The 17,425-nt window shown below is 40.5% G+C and overlaps 1 protein-coding gene across 2 annotated transcripts in view; it reads right to left on the bottom strand.

Annotated features, from left to right (window-relative positions):
• Positions 1 to 16,771, bottom strand: part of Cd99l2 (CD99 molecule like 2) — an 86,252-nt gene extending 69,481 nt beyond the window's left edge. For both annotated transcript variants that reach the window (XM_055608755.1, XM_055608756.1), the window contains exon 1: positions 16,469 to 16,771. In XM_055608755.1, the coding sequence (XP_055464730.1) occupies positions 16,469 to 16,535 (67 nt within the window). In that variant the 5' untranslated portion in view covers positions 16,536 to 16,771. The remainder of the gene's footprint in view (positions 1 to 16,468) is intronic.
• Between the last annotated feature and the right edge of the window lie 654 nt (positions 16,772 to 17,425).

The following is a 17,425-nucleotide window of genomic DNA, read 5'->3' as shown; positions in this document are numbered from 1 at the left end:
AAGGAAGGAAGGAAGGAAGGAAGGAAGGAAGGAAGGAAGGAAGGAAGGAAGGAAGGCAAAGCCAAAACAAACAAAGCAAGCTATCAATTTATTCCAAGTAGTCTTGTGTATCCAGGACTGTCTCAAGCTCACTATATATATGAGGATGACTGAATTTCTGATCCTTTTGCTCCAATCACACAAGTGTAATCTCCATGCCTAGGTTTTATGTGATGCTAGAGGTAAAACAGGAGGCTTTTTGCAGGTACTGTACCAAGTGAGCTACACTCCAGTTCCATCTATCTGTTTTCTTTTTTTTCCAATTCATGATCTCTTTATTATTTTTTTAATTTCTTATTAATTACAGTTTATTCACTTTGTATCCCCCCATAAGCCCCTCCCTCCTCCCCTCCAAGCCTCACCCTCCCTCCCCCTTCTTCTCGCTTGCCCCTCTCCAAGTCCACTGATAGGGGAGGTCCTCCTCTCCTTCCTTCTGATCTTAGTCTATCAGATCCCATCAGGAATGGCTGCATTGTCATCTTCTGTGGCCTGGTAGGGCTGCTCTCCCCTCAGGGGGAGGTGATCAAAGAACACATCTATCAGATTTCAAGAGCCGTTTTTAATTTCTATTCTTATTGCTGTGACAAATACTTGACAGAAACAACTTAAGGGAGGAAGGCCTTATACTGACTCAGAGTCTTAGAGAATATAGTACGTCCTGTTGGGGGAAGCATAACATAGTGTTTGGATCCAGGTACAACAGGAGCTTGCAGGTGCCATGTCTCACATCTTAGTGAATGAGGAAGCGGAGATCTCAGACCAGAACCAGAAGTGGTTATCACCTCAAGACCTTCCCCTAGTAACACTCCTGCTATCTAGGTGACATGAGCAAAGAGTGCCATAATGTCCCACAATACCACTTCCATTTTGAAGTCAAATGTTCTAATACAAAACCCTATGAGGGACATTTACAATCAAACCATAATAATATATTTTAAAAAAGAAAACTGCAGGGCTGGAAAGATAGTTCAGTGGTTTAAGAGTACTAGCTGCTCTTGCAGAGGACCTGGGTTTGGTTCCCAAATCCACATAACAGCTTATAAGTGTCTGTAACTCCAGTCCCAGGGGTCTTGACTCCCTCTTCTGGCTTCTAAGGGTACCAGGCACACATGTGGTACACAGACATACATGAGGGCAAAAGTCATTCACATAAAAATAAAACATTTTTAAAGAAAATTGCATTTCAAGAGCCTACCCTCACAAGAAAGGAGATTTACACAAACAAACAAACAAACAAAAAAGATTCTAGCCAGGGAACCAAGAAGATGTCTGGAGCTCCCATCTGAATCAGTGTTGAAAAGAGGGATGAGAAATAGCCAAGTACTCAGGGTGAGATGGAAGAGGGGAGGGTCATATGTCTTACGAACCATAAATATACCTGGCTTCCAACCAAAACCTAAGCTTGATTGTCCAAATATGAAACAAGATGTGCTTCCAACTGCCACCACATAAGCACAAGGGACCTGACCCTGGTGCTTTGATTCTGATTACAGGAAACCCCATTCTATTTAAAACAGCCAAACAGTAAAGTTCCTGCTGCACATGCATAAGCGTCTGAGTTCAGATAGGCAGCAAGCATGTAAAAGCTGGATGTGCTGTCACGAATCCGTAAATCTAGCACGGGTGAGGATATATGGAGACAGGTTGTCCTTGGAACTCATCAGTCACTCCACCTGGGCAATTGGTAAACTCTGTTCTGAGACAGACTTTGTGTCAAAAACTAAGGTGGCAGGGAATAGAGAAATGGCTTGGTGGTTAAGATCACTCACTGCTCCTGCAGAGGACCCAAGTTCAGTTTCCAGAACCCCGTGTTAGGTGACTTAACAACCATCTGTATTCCAGTTCCAGGAGATCTAGCGCCATTTTCTGACATATGCAGGCACTGCACTAATGTGATGAACTTTTATGTGCTGCCAAAACAGAGGTAAAAAGTAAAGGTTCAGGGAGGAGGAAAAGGGTTTCAATCAGCCTGTAAAGTGATTAAATAAATAATTAATGAAAAAGTAAATAAAATTATTTTTAAATTGTAGAGAGCAATTGAAGAACATAGTGTTGCCCTCAGAATAATAATCTATAGTAAATTTAACTCTGACCAAAATAGAGGACTGAGGGTTGGCTCAGCAGTTAAGAGCATCTGATGCTGCTCTTACAGAAGACCTGGGTTGGATTTCCAGCATCTACATGACTGCTCACAATCATCTCTAACTCCAGTGCCATGGGATCCAACATTCCTGATCTCTTAGGGCTCGAAACACCACGTGGTACACATAATGTTACAGATAAAAAAATAAATCTAAAAAAAAAAAAAGCTAAGCATAATAGAGGCTGGGCATAGTGGTGCATGCCTCCAACCCGGCATTGGAAATGCTAAGAGAGAAGGATCAAGGTTTCACGGCAAGACAGCCTACACATTGAGATCTTGCCTGAGAAAACTAATTGGACTGGTGGGTGGGGAGTGGGGGAATCTTAATAACCTTTAAAGCTCTCAAAATTTTACTCTCAGTTGTGTGTGGCTGAAAGTTGCAGGTAAATAAATTTCAAAAGCAAAGAGTAATTTTAGAAAGACCTGCTTTGAGCAGGGCACAGAACATTGAGCTAGTAAGTAACTGTGCTAGGTTCAATCTTTTGTACTGAGAAAGATAGGGGAGCAAAGGAGGGAGAGAGTAAGAGATGGAGGGAGGAAAAGAGTGGAAAAAAGGAGGAAAAGAGAGGGGAAATGGTAGGGGTGGGAATCACAAAGGAGATGGTAAAATTTCTAAAATTTATTAGAGCAATCTATAACTGTATTATTTTTAATTGCAGAATACAAATGACCCAGCCATATCACTTACTGTGTTCCTAGACAATGTTTGATCCCAAGTTAAGGTTATAGGTTATGGAGTTCACTTTTCATTTGTCATTTTTCTAGATAGCTGCCACAAATTCAAGTGATGAGTGTTATGCCTTCGTGTTTCTGTTGTCTGCCTTGAACTAAGCTAATTTAGCATCTTCCCAAACAACAAAGAAAGGAAGCCACACCTTTTCCCCCCAGTTCTGCTTTCCAGAGAATTCACTGAAGTCAGTAGTTTCAGAACCATTATCTTAATAATCAATTTAAACATAAAAGATAGAAAAAGCTCCGGATGTAATACAGTTGGTAATGCTTCCTTAATATTCACAGGTCCTGGGTTCTACCTCTACCATCCCATTAACCAGTGTCTGCTGTAATCCTAGCAGTTCAGGAGTACAGGAAAGAACTTTAAGGTCATCTTTACCTAAACAGGAGTTAAATGTCAGTCTAAAATACAGGAGACCTTGTCTTAACGAAAATAACAATGATGGCCTCAAGAAGTGGCTCAACAGCCAAGAACGCGCACTACTCTTGCTGAAGACCCAAATTCTGTTCCCAGCATTCCTATCGGGCAGATTATGGCTGTTTTATAACTCCATCTCATGGGGATCTGATACCTTCTTCAAAAAAAAATCTAAATGTTGGGCCATCAAGGTGGCTCAGTAGATAAACATATTTGCTGCCAAGTCTCATAACCTGAGTTCAATCCCTGCAACACACATAGAAGAGAGATGACTCCCCTAAGTGTCCTCTGACATCCACATTGATGCGCATGCATGCGCACACACACACACACACACACACACACACACACACACACACAAGCATGAGAACCTGAGTTTGGATCCTCAGCACCTACATAAAAGCCAGGCATGGCAGCATGAGTCAATGACCCCAGCAGTGTAGAATGTAAACAGGCAGATTCTGAGGGTTTGCTAGCTATAAAATTTATCAAAACTGTCCAAGTTCAAAAGTCAGGCATGATGGTGCATTCTTCTAATCCCTGTACGTGGGAGGCAGAGGCAGGCAGATCTCTGTGAGTTCAAGGCCAGCTTTGTCTACAAAGTAAGTCCAGGACAGCCAAGGCGACACAGAGAAACCCTGTCTCAAAAACAAACACACAAACAACAACAACAAACCCTGTCCAGTTTCAGTGAGAGATCAAAAAACCAAGTTAGAGAGTCCTAAAGGGCAACACCTGTGAGCCCACATGCAGTGGCACACACGCACACAAACACAATTAAAAACTGACAAAAACGAGCTAGATGTGTCAAGGTGCACTTTAGTGGCAGAGTCAGTTTGAGGCCAGCATAGGCTGGCCAAAACTTTTAGAGATCTTTGCAGGCCGATGGATATTTAGAGTCACTCTCCTTTGGGGGTGTGGCTACTGGTAGGTTGTTCCATGACACAGTGGCCTGCCACACACTCATTTGCATATGTGCAACAGTATGTTTTGGAGACTAATAATAACAATGGAAGGAAGGTGCAGTGGGGACTGGGGAAAGTTGGAGGGAGGAAATGGTACATGGATACACTCAATATGCATTGTATAAATGTATAAAACTTTCAAAAATAAAAATAATTTAAAAAAATAAGCAAACTAACAAATAAAATCGATAAAGCTTATGAGACAACAAGAAAGCCACACAAGCAGCCACTTCCTCTGCGGCATTAAAAACTTTCCAAGGCACCAAATCCAAGCTTCAGCACAGTAAGTTAAGGAACGTAAGAGAAAATTCTTCCCAAACTAAATTGGGAACCAAAAATGTTAGAGCCAAAAAATAAGACTGACTCGAAAGCAAAACTGCTTTTCCTAAATTAAGTCCCAGAGACTGAAAAAAAAAAAAAGACCCAGATACTGAAAGGATCTAGGAGCTGGTGGCACCAAGCAAAGCACTCAATCTTGTTTCAGGTATGTCTAAGCCCATTACACAAAGCAACTGACAAAATTCCAAAGAAATCATGCATTATAGCCTCCAAATGATACTACACACACACACACACACACACACACACACACACTACTGCTTAAATGCTATAACTACAATCTTTCATTAGATTATATTATAGTTTATTCTCTCTATTTTGTTATATTAGTCTAAAGGTCATAGTACTAGATTACAAACTGAGAGCAAAGAAGACTATTTTACTTCCTTGTCTGTTAAAATAAAACACCTGACTTGGTACACAAAAGATGCTGACTTTTTAAAAATCAGTCAGTAAAGAAGCTATGAGTCTTTTCTTGTATTATTTAAGATTAGGGCAAACAATGGGGATGATGTGCGATATATATATATATATATATATATATATATATATATATATATATATATATATATATATATATATATCTCACAATGATGACGAGAGCACCAGAAGAAAAACACAGCCAAGAACACAGAAAAATAAAGCATTGTGAGTGGGAACCAGGAGAAAATAATAAACAGGGACCTGAGCCAAAAGTTTGATCAGGCAACTCATTAAAGAAGAAATCAACTTGGACAAGACCCACAGTAATCGGAGACATATAAATTAAAGCAGAGAAATATAAATATGTAAATCCTGTATCATGATAAAGCTAAAAAGGCCAAGTGCTGGCAAGGCACAATGGCTACTTTATATGCTGCTGGTGGCCAGAACCAGCACAACCACTTTGAGAGACAGTTGGGCACCACTTCATAACAATGAACTGACAATTAACTGACAAACATTGTACACTGCAGAAACTCCACTCCCGGGTATAATTTTGCAATAGGAAGCATCAAACATTTTGGTCTTATAACTCTAGATACTAAAACATTTAAAGGCCTTCAAGGGATTTTTATATGGGTTCTAACTGTTGATCTTTATCATATTAGAGGTTAAAATAGATTTTTAAGATACAAGACACAGCACACACGACATTAGCCATCAAAATACATTTTTTTATTTATTAAACTTTTGTAATGCTAGATTTGCAAATTAAACAGCAAACAACAAAACAAGCAAAAATAAATAACAAAACCCATATTTCTGTATTTTATTGTCCATTTTGATTTACTCTTTTACAAACCGTCTGAACAAGCCTTTGGCTCATTTTTCCTTTTTATCTTTTTTCACTGTCCTCCAAAATCAAACATATTAAGAAGTGTCAGTCTACCATGTTTTAACAAGGAAGTTATTAGTTATCTTTGGATATTGAGGGGGGGAAAATAACTGCCTAAAAAGCATAGTGACAGTGGAGCTCAAAGCTCACCAGAGTCCAGGGTGGATCTGAGATCAGTGGAGCCGACACCAACCCAGTAAGATGGCCCATGATCTCATTTCTTCCAACACATCTGTCCTGAGGCAGTGAAGAAGACACAAAACTTTGGTGACTCGTGAGTGTACTGAAGTAAGAGAAGAAACTCCAAAGTATACAACTGCAAGCAGTGTATGACACCTCAGACTTTTAAATCCCAGCATTTGGGAGCAGAAGCAGAAGTTCAAGGCTAGCCTGAGCAATATATAGAGACCCTGTCTCAAAAAAAAAAAACAAGGCCAGCTTTGTCTACAAAGTAAGTCCAGGACAGCCAAGGCGACACAGAGAAACCCTGTCTCAAAAACAAACACACAAACAAACAACAACAACAAACCCTGTCCAGTTTCAGTGAGAGATCAAAAAACCAAGTTAGAGAGTCCTAAAGGGCAACACCTGTGAGCCCACATGCAATGGCACACACGCACACAAACACAATTAAAAACTGACAAAAACGAGCTAGATGTGTCAAGGTGCACTTTAGTGGCAGAGTCAGTTTGAGGCCAGCATAGGCTGGCCAAAACTTTTAGAGGAGATATTTACAGGCCGATGGATATTTAGAGTCACTCTCCTTTGGGGGTGTGGCTACTGGTAGGTTGTTCCATGACACAGTGGCCTGCCACACACTCATTTGCATATGTGCAACAGTATGTTTTGGAGACTAATAATTTGGTGGGAGGAATGCTCCCAGTGATACAACCCAAACTTAAAACTGTTTCTCTCTTACTGTTTCTGTAAGAGAGACTCTTAAACAGGCCAAGGAGCAAAAGACAGCATATTGTTGGTAGACCTGAGAATTAACATAACACAACTGGCTGCCTCTACAGTCTAACAGGACAGGTACAAGAGCATGGCTTCTTTATACTGTGGCTGGCTCAGAGCAACAACAGCAGCCATGGCTAAAAAGAAAGGAAATAGAGGCACACAGACCTCTAGACAGAGGTTGGCCTATACCTACATCTAAAATAAAAAATGCCATGACAGAGGGTGTTTAATCCCTTTGGCTTTGTGGTTTTTTGGTGGTTTTTTTTTTAGGGGGGGTTGGGTTTTGGGTTTTGGGGGGTTTTTTTGTCATAGTCATGGATCTGGTTACAGTATGTTTAATAGTGATGGTTCTTCTCCATGCCTTCTCCAAGAACGTTCAAGGAGAAAATGGGGGAAAAGCCAAGGATTGGAATACTAAGTTACAGACTAAGTTACAGACAATAGAAAGGACAAACTTCCTAATCAAAGCTCTCTGGCTGCAAGATACTTGTCAGTTCTGGTAAGGGTCTGCCAATTCAGTGAAACATCAACCAAATTCCAAAATATAAACAACTGTGCTTTGTTTGTTACAACCTAAATTGGCACAAGTGACTCAAAACTTAAAATTTTCTGGTTTCTTTGCTTGATTTTCATTTAAAGGCTTTGAGTTTACAACAATATTGATTTGAGAAAAAAAATGTAAACAAGTTGGTGAAGGCACATGCCTTTAATCCCAAAACAAAGTAAAAAGAAACAGGCAGATCTCTGAGTTCAGGATCAGTTTAATTTACATAATAAAAGCCAGGGTAGTAATTCCTGCTGTTTAGCCACTTACAGAGATAGTCTAAGATTCAAAATGACAAAATTTTCCTTAAGGTTACCATGTAAATTCTTTTTTATTAATAATAGATGTATGTCCTTACTGATCTAAAGATTGGATTCACATCAATTTTAGGTTTATGTAAAGAGAGATGATGTCACACTGCTCTAAAAAGGCCAGCCAATCTCAAAAACTGGTACTTCCACAGAATTAGTACAAAAGGACATTTTGGCTTAAGAAATATGTTCTGTTGGTTAATGTAAGGACTCAAAATTAAGCTGGGAGACAAGCATGCCAACTGCATAGTTACCGTGTCAAAAAACTTTTAAATGCTGACTAAATTAAGGTGTCACACTGCTCTAGAAGCTGACTTATACTTTCAAAAGTGAGACATTTTTGTGGGGGACAACTGTTGGTCATGCCTGATGCAAAAAAGACACAGGAGGCTTACAGGTGGCAAAGTACACACCAGCCTAGTTAAGTCCTAAAAACTCAAAAATTATCATTCATAGGTTTAAAAGGCGAAACTCTCCATCACATATCAAAAAACGTGGCAAGCCAAAGATAGCCAAAACAAATGTAAATACCCAGGTATAAGATGCTTAGGGTATGCTTAAATGCTAAAATAAAAGAGAGAGTATGTAAAGTTTGGCTATAAAGGCATAACTGCCCATTCTGTATATAAAAAAAAGGGGGGGCAAGTTAAAGAATAGCCACAACCAATGTAAAAATCCAGGTACAAGATACAGAGGGTATGCTTAAATGCTAAAGGTAAAAGGGAATTTATATAAACTTTGATTATAAAGGCATAACTGCCCATTCTATATAAAAGAGGGATAGAACAAAAATAGCTACAACATAATATATAAAAGCCTAGGTCTAAACCTCTAAACAGGTACAAGATGCTTAAGGTATGCGTAAACTCTAAATTAAAAAGGAGTTAACATAAAGTTTACTTTAAACACATATTTTCTATAGCTCAAGGCAACCAGCTGGTCTCTCTAATGGGAGGCCTTTTCTAGGGAGATAGGTAGCAGATTGGCCTAATACAACAGGCACCCAATAGCCTAAAAAAGATATTTTGATCTATACAACCTTGTTTTGATTTCTACATAATAATGGTTGTATGTTCAATAATAATTGTAATTTACATTGCTGATCCCACTACATGGAAATAACTCTGAAACTGACTGAGACATAAAAAAATGTCTCTAGCCAGAACGCCAACAATACACGGCCAATAAATCTTTGGCTATAATATCCTCAAAATTTATTATACCATTCTCTTAATTGACATAGATAAAATTGGTTTACAATTTAATTTCATCCTGAACATCTCATACATTTATAATTTTAGAACTGTATAATGCTTGTGAGAAGTCAATATTTTGCAGAACAAAAGGACTGGACACCAGAGATGCTGGATCAAACCTGACAGAATTCATCCTTCCAACACGCTGAGAAATTGACACATCTGTTCCAGCATCTTCCATGTTCCAGCATTCTGCTTGTTCCTGCCTCAACTGCTTCAGTTGCTGTTTCTCATCAAAGCCTGCTCCCAAGAGAGCTTTGAAGAAAGCTACTAATCTCAATTGGTCCAGCATTTTAGACTGTTCCAAACAGGACTTCTATTAAGCCTGAATTTTCTGAGCATTTAAGGACTGGACCACAAATGTTAATGCTTGCTTAAGTAACCATTTTCCCCAATTTCCTTTGGGCCCCCTAACAAAAAGTCTGCATGTCCAAAATGTCAGCTAGAAGAAATTCGTGAGAATGAAGTCCGTTTTCCTTAAAGGGGATTGGGTAGGTTTTTGGTTATTTTCTATGGCTATGAATGTTTATTTTCATTGGGAGGTGGTTATAAATTATTAATAGTCTTATTCTGAGAGAAAACAAGGTTATACTCAGGAATTCCTCTCTTTTTCTTTTCTCTATCTTACTTAGGTAAGGAGAAAAGGTGTTTAAAAGAAAGAAAGGGGAATACAGGGATATCTTATAGGAAATGTAAGACAAAAGGTAGACTATTGAATCTACTCAACTTAAGGTTTTATTTGTTATTCTCAAATAAGGTTAATTTTAACTCTGGTATAGGCTTTTGTATATTGATGCAAAAATAAGTCTTTTTTAATACATTGGTAAATTTTAGTATATTGATACAAATTCAAGGTTACTTCCAATACTTTTAAATTGCTATTACAAATTGTTTAGGGTATTAGTTAATAGTTAATTGTTAGTTAATCAACTCATAGTCATGTCAGAAACTAGTCTAATTTATCATAGGAATATACGTCCTAGGTTTAACAGATATAGATATAGTTTTGTAGACAGGTCAATTACATAAAAATAGATAAGTCTTCAAAAACTTCAGAGGCCTACAGAATATGTCAATTAAAAATGTCTTTACTATCTTAAAGATTCTCTGACAATAAGACAGGTCATCTCCTGACAGCACCCCACCTACCTCAAAGAAGATGATGAGCATTGAAAAACCTCTATATGGAGATGGCTTCAAATATGGCAAATGAGCCACTCACGTAAAGAAAATACTCTCCCTTCTCAACACGCAGAATTTACCAAAAATGGGCAAGCTTAAATGCAGAACAAGTTGACTGCCAAAATCTGCCAAGACAGGGTAAGCAAGTCCTAAAGAGTTCCTGCTTCATATATATGTCTGTCAAAATATTCTGAGCCAGAAGTCTGAAAATCATGCTCCAATGTTATAAAGAGTTATGGGTGACTGTTCAGGCAGCAAACTGTCTCTGTCAATTTTTTTTTTTTTTTTTGGAAGCTGCTAACATGCACTTCCTATTTACTCCAGTAACCAATTTTATTCCTTCTCAAGTCTCTGGTGGGGTTGAAGGCCAAATAGTTATAGTTCTACAATTAAGCTCAAGTTGTTTAGAATTTAAGAAACTATTTTCATATAGGTAATACCAGTAAGGATAAAAGTAAATTAAGTATAGAACTCTAAACTTGTCAAGATAAGATAAAAAATCAAATACTTTCTCCTAAGTTGCCAAATACACAATGACTGGACATCACACATGTAACTCTTACTTAATAGTTTTCATAACTTTTATTATTATTATTGTATTGAAAGAAAAGAAGCCTTTTATTGGACTTAAAGGGAAAATGTTGGTATAATGTTCTTGTGGAATGTATACAGTTTACCCTTGTTCATTCAAATGCTGATTTCTCTACCCCATTATCTGGTTTCAATCTGGACATTACATTGTGATGTTTACTCTGAGCATCACCTGTCTCAAGTTTGTGTAAACATGGCTCCATTTGTTCTCTGTAATTTTCAATTAAAACAACCAGCCAATGTTGTGCAATGGAGAAAATAGGGTGGACATCCTGGTCTGGAGGGAGGAGAAAGCCAGTGGGGGTAAAAGAAGGCAGAGGTCAAGAGGAGAGAACTTGGAACAATGAGGAGGAGAGAGAGATCAGCAGGAGAGGACTTTGAACCATAAGGAGAGATGAACTGGACCTAAGATATGACTAAAAGCAAGTATAATGGGTGAAATCTGAATGGTAGGAAACTATGCAGGGTAAAGATTTAGGATGGAGTAACTATTGCCCAGCACTGTGCTCTAGGTTAATTAAATAAATCCTAGTCTCTGTGTGGTGATTTGGATATATAGCTGGATTAGGAATAACTGTTCCTTAATTAAAAAAAGTATCTATCAATAATAAATATTAATACCCAACAGATCATCCCAAAGAGGTCACAACACACAGGTTGAGAACCATTCCACTAGAGCAACTTCATGACCTTCCCTGGTACCCAGAAATGCCCATTCAAATGACTTCTGTGTATTTGGTACAGTTACCTGTTGTCTATCTTGTGAAGAGGGATGAAGAAGACATGATCTATAAGATCAAGAAAGGGGTGAAAGCTTATCACACTTCTCAAGACTGAGTCTTCTGCCCAGTGGAGGATTGATTGACACACATAATGGTGAGCCCCCCACACAACTATATAGGGAAATAAAATTCTCTCTATCCTCATGATGCCCAATTCCTAGGACTGAGGCAGGAAGAGTCAAGTAGCTTGAAGCCAGTCCTGCACACTTTCTAGGACACATCTATCAAGCCTGCTTCTCCAAGTCAGCCACAGGTTCTTGTTTAGGATCCCAGCCTGGTCACTCAGTGCTGTAATACCTGGGGCCACTGTGCTCTTGCCCAGTCCTAACCCACAATCATGTGCACCTAGTTTGGGTTGGTTGTTTGCTGAGGCAGACAGCTAACTCCAAATTCAAGATCCTCCTGCCTCAGCTTCTGGAACACTAAAATTAATGGGCATGTGCCACAACATCTGGCATAATTAGAAGAGCATGCAATGTGCTTTCAGTGCAATGTGGTGTTTTGCTTTGTTTTGCTTTGCTTTGCTTTGCTTTACTTTGAGTAATTATAACCTAGGCTAGCCAGGAACTCACCATGTACTCCAGACTGCTCTCAAACTTATAGCAATCCTCCTGCTTCATCCCCAAATGCTGGGATTACAAACATGGGTCACCATATCAAGCGTACTTCTTTTTCTTTTTTAAATTAATTTATTTTTAATATAATTTTTTATTTATTATAATTTATTCACTTTGTATCCCAGCTGTAGCCCCAACCCTCGTATTTTTTTTAATAAAAAATTTACATTTATTTATTCATTGTTTCTACTTGTGATACTGGAGATGGAATCCACATCCTTGCACATGTTAAGTAAGTGTTCCACCAATGAGCTACACCTCCAGCCCTTTTGGATTGTTTTAAACAAATATATAATTCACATACCACACAGTCACCCTTTCAATGTGTATAATTCAATGGTTTTTACGGTACTTTTAAGACTGCACAGAATCACCTTTCTCTATTCCTAGAACATTTTCATTACTCCCCAAAGCCTTGACCCTTTAAGCAGTCATTTACCATCCCCTTCCCCTGATCCTTAGCAACCACTAATCTGTTTTTTGTTTGTGTAGATGCGAAATCTCTGATCATTTCTTATAAACAATGCTGTCAAGATTTGCAAAGTATTTTTGTTGTTGTTTTTTTCTTTGGGGGGGGTGTTCTATTTTTTATTTTTACTTATTTTTTTGGTTTGTTTGTAAAGACAGGGTTTCTCTGTGTAGCCTTGGCTGTCCTGGATTCACTCTGTAGACCAGGCTGGCCTCAAACTCACAGCGATCAGCTGGCCTCTGTCTCCTGAGTGCTGGAATTAAAGGCATGACCCACCATGCCTGGCCGAAAAGTGTATTTTTTTAAGTGTGGCTTGGAACATTTAAGAAGTAGGATTAATATGGACTATTTTGAAATAGGCTCACTGGAAGGCGGGTCCTATGCTGAGCACATTTAATCCTAATAACTGCCACACCAGAAGAAAAAGGCCATTATCCCCATGGTACAAGCGAAGAAACTATCAGTAATGTCTCCAGAAGATTCCTAAAATCTTTGGAACTACATTTTTCCATATAGGAAGTTGGTTATTGCCCACTACTTTTGTTTCATTTTAAAAATTAACATACAAAGTAAGGGGCTTCACTATGGCATTTTCATACATATATTGCTGTGCTTCACTCATGTTCACCTTCCTCATTATCCATTACCCTCTCTTATTCTTCCTTCTGCCTCCTTCTTGATTCATGTCATATATATAGTCTCAAAACTTCATCGTGTACATATACCACATTTTCTTTAGCCATCTGCCAGTCAATGTACATCTAGACTGGTTCCAATTCCTGGCTATTGAAAACAGTATAGCAAGAAACATGGTATGCAGGTATCTTTGTAGTGTGTTAACTTAAGTTCGGTTAGGTATGTGCACAGACTCAGGTGAACCTGAATCATGTGAAAATTCTATTTGCAGATTTTGAGAAATCTCATACTCATTTCCACATTGGCTGCATTGGTGATAACTAAGACCCCCATACATCCTCAACAGCACCATTCTAACCTCAAGCAAATTTAATTTGCATTTCCCCAAAGACCCAGGATGTTAAACAGTTTTTTAAATATTTATTAGACGTTTATGTTTTGTTCTTTAAGAGCTGTCTATTTACTGATTTGATGGTCCTGACTGTGGTGGGATGGAATTGTAAAGTAGTTTGAGTTGCATGGTCCTCATTTGTCCATTACTTTTCAAGACTGCAACAGGTCACTGTGTATGTAGAGGGGATGAAAAGGTCACAGTGGCAGCCTTCCCAGGATGGTAAAAGGGGTGAATGTGTGCAATATACTAAGAGTCTGTCTCAGGGAAGCCTTTCTTGAAATATAGCCCCTGCTAGGACACACACACACACAGAGCAAGAGAATCGAGCTGAGGTCCTTCTCCCTGGTACTAAGAAGAAAAACTTGCCACACTCAGGGCACCTTCAGAGGACCCCTATCCTCAGAAAATGTTACAAAACCAGTAAGATACACATTGAAGTTAACTCCCATTTGTCTTTATAGTGACCTCTTAAACTACACTTTCAAATACTGGGAGGTAAAACCTGTCTCTACTTTCTAGAGCCTGGAGGAACTTAACATCTTATCCCAAGATGGGCTTCTGGGACCTTTTGCATGCTTGCTGGGGTTGCTCAGGCACAACCCATTACTGAGGATTAGGAATAAGAAAAAAGGGACACCAGGGCAGAGCTCTCTGGACCCCAATACAAAAAAAAAATAGGAAATAGGTCTCTACCTTCAAAACAATCCTACATCTACTCCAATGTTCTTAGGTCAAACAAAACAAAAAGGTCACAGAGTGGAATTCTAACCTGGTTTGAACCCTGGAATTTCTTCTGATACATGACATTTCCCTTACTTGGAAGCAAGGATAATACCTAACCCGAACAGTTGTGATGATTCAAAACAAGATACCTTCTAGGCATGGCGGCATGTAAGTGTCATCCCAAGTCTCAAGAGGTAGAGGCAAGAGAATTAGGAATATGAGCCCAGATCTCATCAAGCAGAGGCAGAAGGATCAAGAGTTCAAGGCCAGCTTTGGACACATAGCATATTTGAGGCTACCAAACTGGGTTACATGAGACCCTCTCTGTAAAAAGGAGGAGGAGAAGTGGGGCAGACTCTAGGTATAAATGAATTGTACTTAGTGTTTTAAGACGGTTGCTGTGGAGTCACAGAAACCTGGGAGCAACCCTAGCTGCCAATTAATCACTGTATGACCTCACTTCTACCAGCTTCCTCAATCTCTCTCAACTCAAAGCAGGAAAACCTGAGGCTTGGCCATTTATAGGCTATAGTGTCAAAACTTCCATTCTATAACATGCAATTATCTAGCATGCACAGGGCTTCGTGTTCCAATTTCAACAAAGGAGAAAAGCCACATTGTAGTATCAAGCATCTCCTGCAGTGTTTGAGAATATAGCCCTCAAGGATAAGGTGGGCTTTTTTCTCAAAAGCCCATTAGACAATAAAAATGTTATCCCCAAAGGGAAACTGAAAAAAGAAAAATAGCAACTCTTTATCCCTGTGACAGTTTGCTTTCTTCTCTCCATAGCAGTCTATCACACACATGAGATGTTTATGCTGGTTTTCTCCCTCTACTGGGCTGTCATCACAGAGACAGAAGTCTTGGCTTTCTTCACCCTCTGCATCGGTTCCTAGAACCCAGACTGGCCATACCTCTTGTAGCTCATTGAAAGGTTCTTTTTGTAACAACTCCAGCAGGCTTGCCCTTAGAAAAAATATTTCCGCATCTTTTGCATATTGTCCTGGGCTAGGAGTTCTCTTTCGCAGTGCTCCTTATATGTGACATAAACCTCAGTTGATGTCAGTGCTAAGACCAAGTTTTGTTTGCCTATGTTTTTCAATGGTTGGATTTGCCATCATTTTCAGAAAGCTCAGCGCACAATCCTGCTCAATTACAACTGCAGTGTTTTCTTGAAGCCATTTTTTTCCTCCTGCTGTGGAAATGGGGCATAAATAAATGAAAGAAGACTCTGTTGGTACATGCTGAAGACACTATTTTCAAGCACAGATTGTATTTATCATAAGAAGATGCTACTCAGACTTTAATGTGCCTGCAAATTCCCCAGGGATCTGGTTATTATGCTAAATAAAACACAGAATCTGACTCAGTAGGTCAGAGCAGGGCATGAGCTACTGCATTTCTAACAAGACCCAAGCTGATGCCATTGCGTCCTGTTCCACAAATTGAGTTGCACACTGTGAAAGAAACTTGCTCCCTTGATTCAGCACAACTCTGTGTCCATCTCCTCCACAATATATGACCAAAAGTCTCTAGTAGTGTAAGGACAGACACCAAAAGCATGTAGCGAGCTAGAAAGACTTACAAGTTGCCCCCATTCCATTTTCGATTTGCCTTACCCAACCTCTCCTAGATCCTGATGAAAGTGGCCAGGAAGTCCCCTTGGAAACCTCTCCATATGCTTTTGCTGCAGGTGGCTTCACAGCCAATTTTCAAAATGACTGTTTTTTTTTTTTCAAGGTTTTCCCAAGGTATTCCCAGGGTACACTCCTGGGGACAGCCGTTGTCACCAATGTTTGACTAGGATTTTAACATCCTAGTGTTTTAAGACCAGCTCTAAGAAGGGTCCCATCCCTCATCTTCAACTATACAATTCACAGTGGGTTTATTTCTAGAAGCCTCAGACCCTTACCCCTAGGCCTAGACTAGCTGCCAGGTAGTCCGATGCCCCCTACCTCAGGCCAGCCAGGCGGAACAAGGCCACTCAAGAACAGAGCGACCCCCAGGCCACAGGGCGGGGTCCCTGGGTGCCCCAGCCCACACCCACCTTACCTCTCTGGACCAGGGTGGCCAAGGAGAAAACGAAGCAAATGAGGAAACCGGTGCGCCAGGCCACCATGGCTGGGAGCAGGCGCAGGGGCCCGGAGGAGCTCAGTTAGCGCAGGAGGACCCGACGGGGAGGGGAGGAGCCGGGGAGGAGGAGCCTGTCAAAACCGCAGGACCCCGCCCGGAGCTGGCACGGGTTGCTAGGCCTGGGAGGGAGGTGGCCAGGCGCGGCTTAATGCCCGCGCTGGGGGTCGACTCTGGCGGGCCCAGGGTTGGAGACCGGGAGACACTGCTGTTTCAGGGACTTGGCTGCAGTCTGGGGGCGGGACATGAGAAGAGGGCGGGGGCGGGGCTCACAGACATCCATTGGGTCCCGTGATCTGGACTGGGTGGCAAGCTTATTGCTGCCTTCAGACCCCTTCCCACCCTATCATCGCTAGGGAAATGTCGGAGGTGGCCTGCAAGCTCCTAGCAGTGTATCACCAGAGGTCAGGGAATGGGGAGCAGCAGTGGAGAGGGTGCTAAGGAATAAAAGCACTACACCCTGGCCCAGGGCTTGGGTACTGGCAGCCTTTGACTTTGGGCCGCAACTTTCTCCTATACTGTTTCTCCCAGCTGCCAGGTCCCCCAGCTCCTTAGCAGCAGTTGCGGCTTCCGGCTGGAAGCTGCAGCAAAACCTCTGGCCCGGAATAAAGAACTGGTCTGTTGGCTGCTGGGAATTCGCGGAAAGCCGACAATGCCGAGCAAGCAACAGGGAGGGTGGGCTCAGTCCAGAGCAAAGGCTCTGGGGAATGCTCCCCAGACTTGGTTTAGAGACAGGGTTAGTACTGCGAAAGTTCACAGTAGCTCAATCGATCAGAAAAAAAAAAAAAAAAAAAAAAAAAAAAAAAAAAAAACCCACCCCCAAAAAAACCGCCACAGCACATCCCCTTCCCATCCATCCAAAGGAAAACCATCCCTAGC

The sequence above is a fragment of the Psammomys obesus genome, unplaced genomic scaffold, assembly GCF_907164565.1.
Source record: "Psammomys obesus unplaced genomic scaffold, mPsaObe1.curated_primary_1811, whole genome shotgun sequence".
Lineage (NCBI taxonomy): Eukaryota > Metazoa > Chordata > Mammalia > Rodentia > Muridae > Psammomys > Psammomys obesus.
This window is presented reverse-complemented; position numbering and strand designations above follow the sequence as displayed.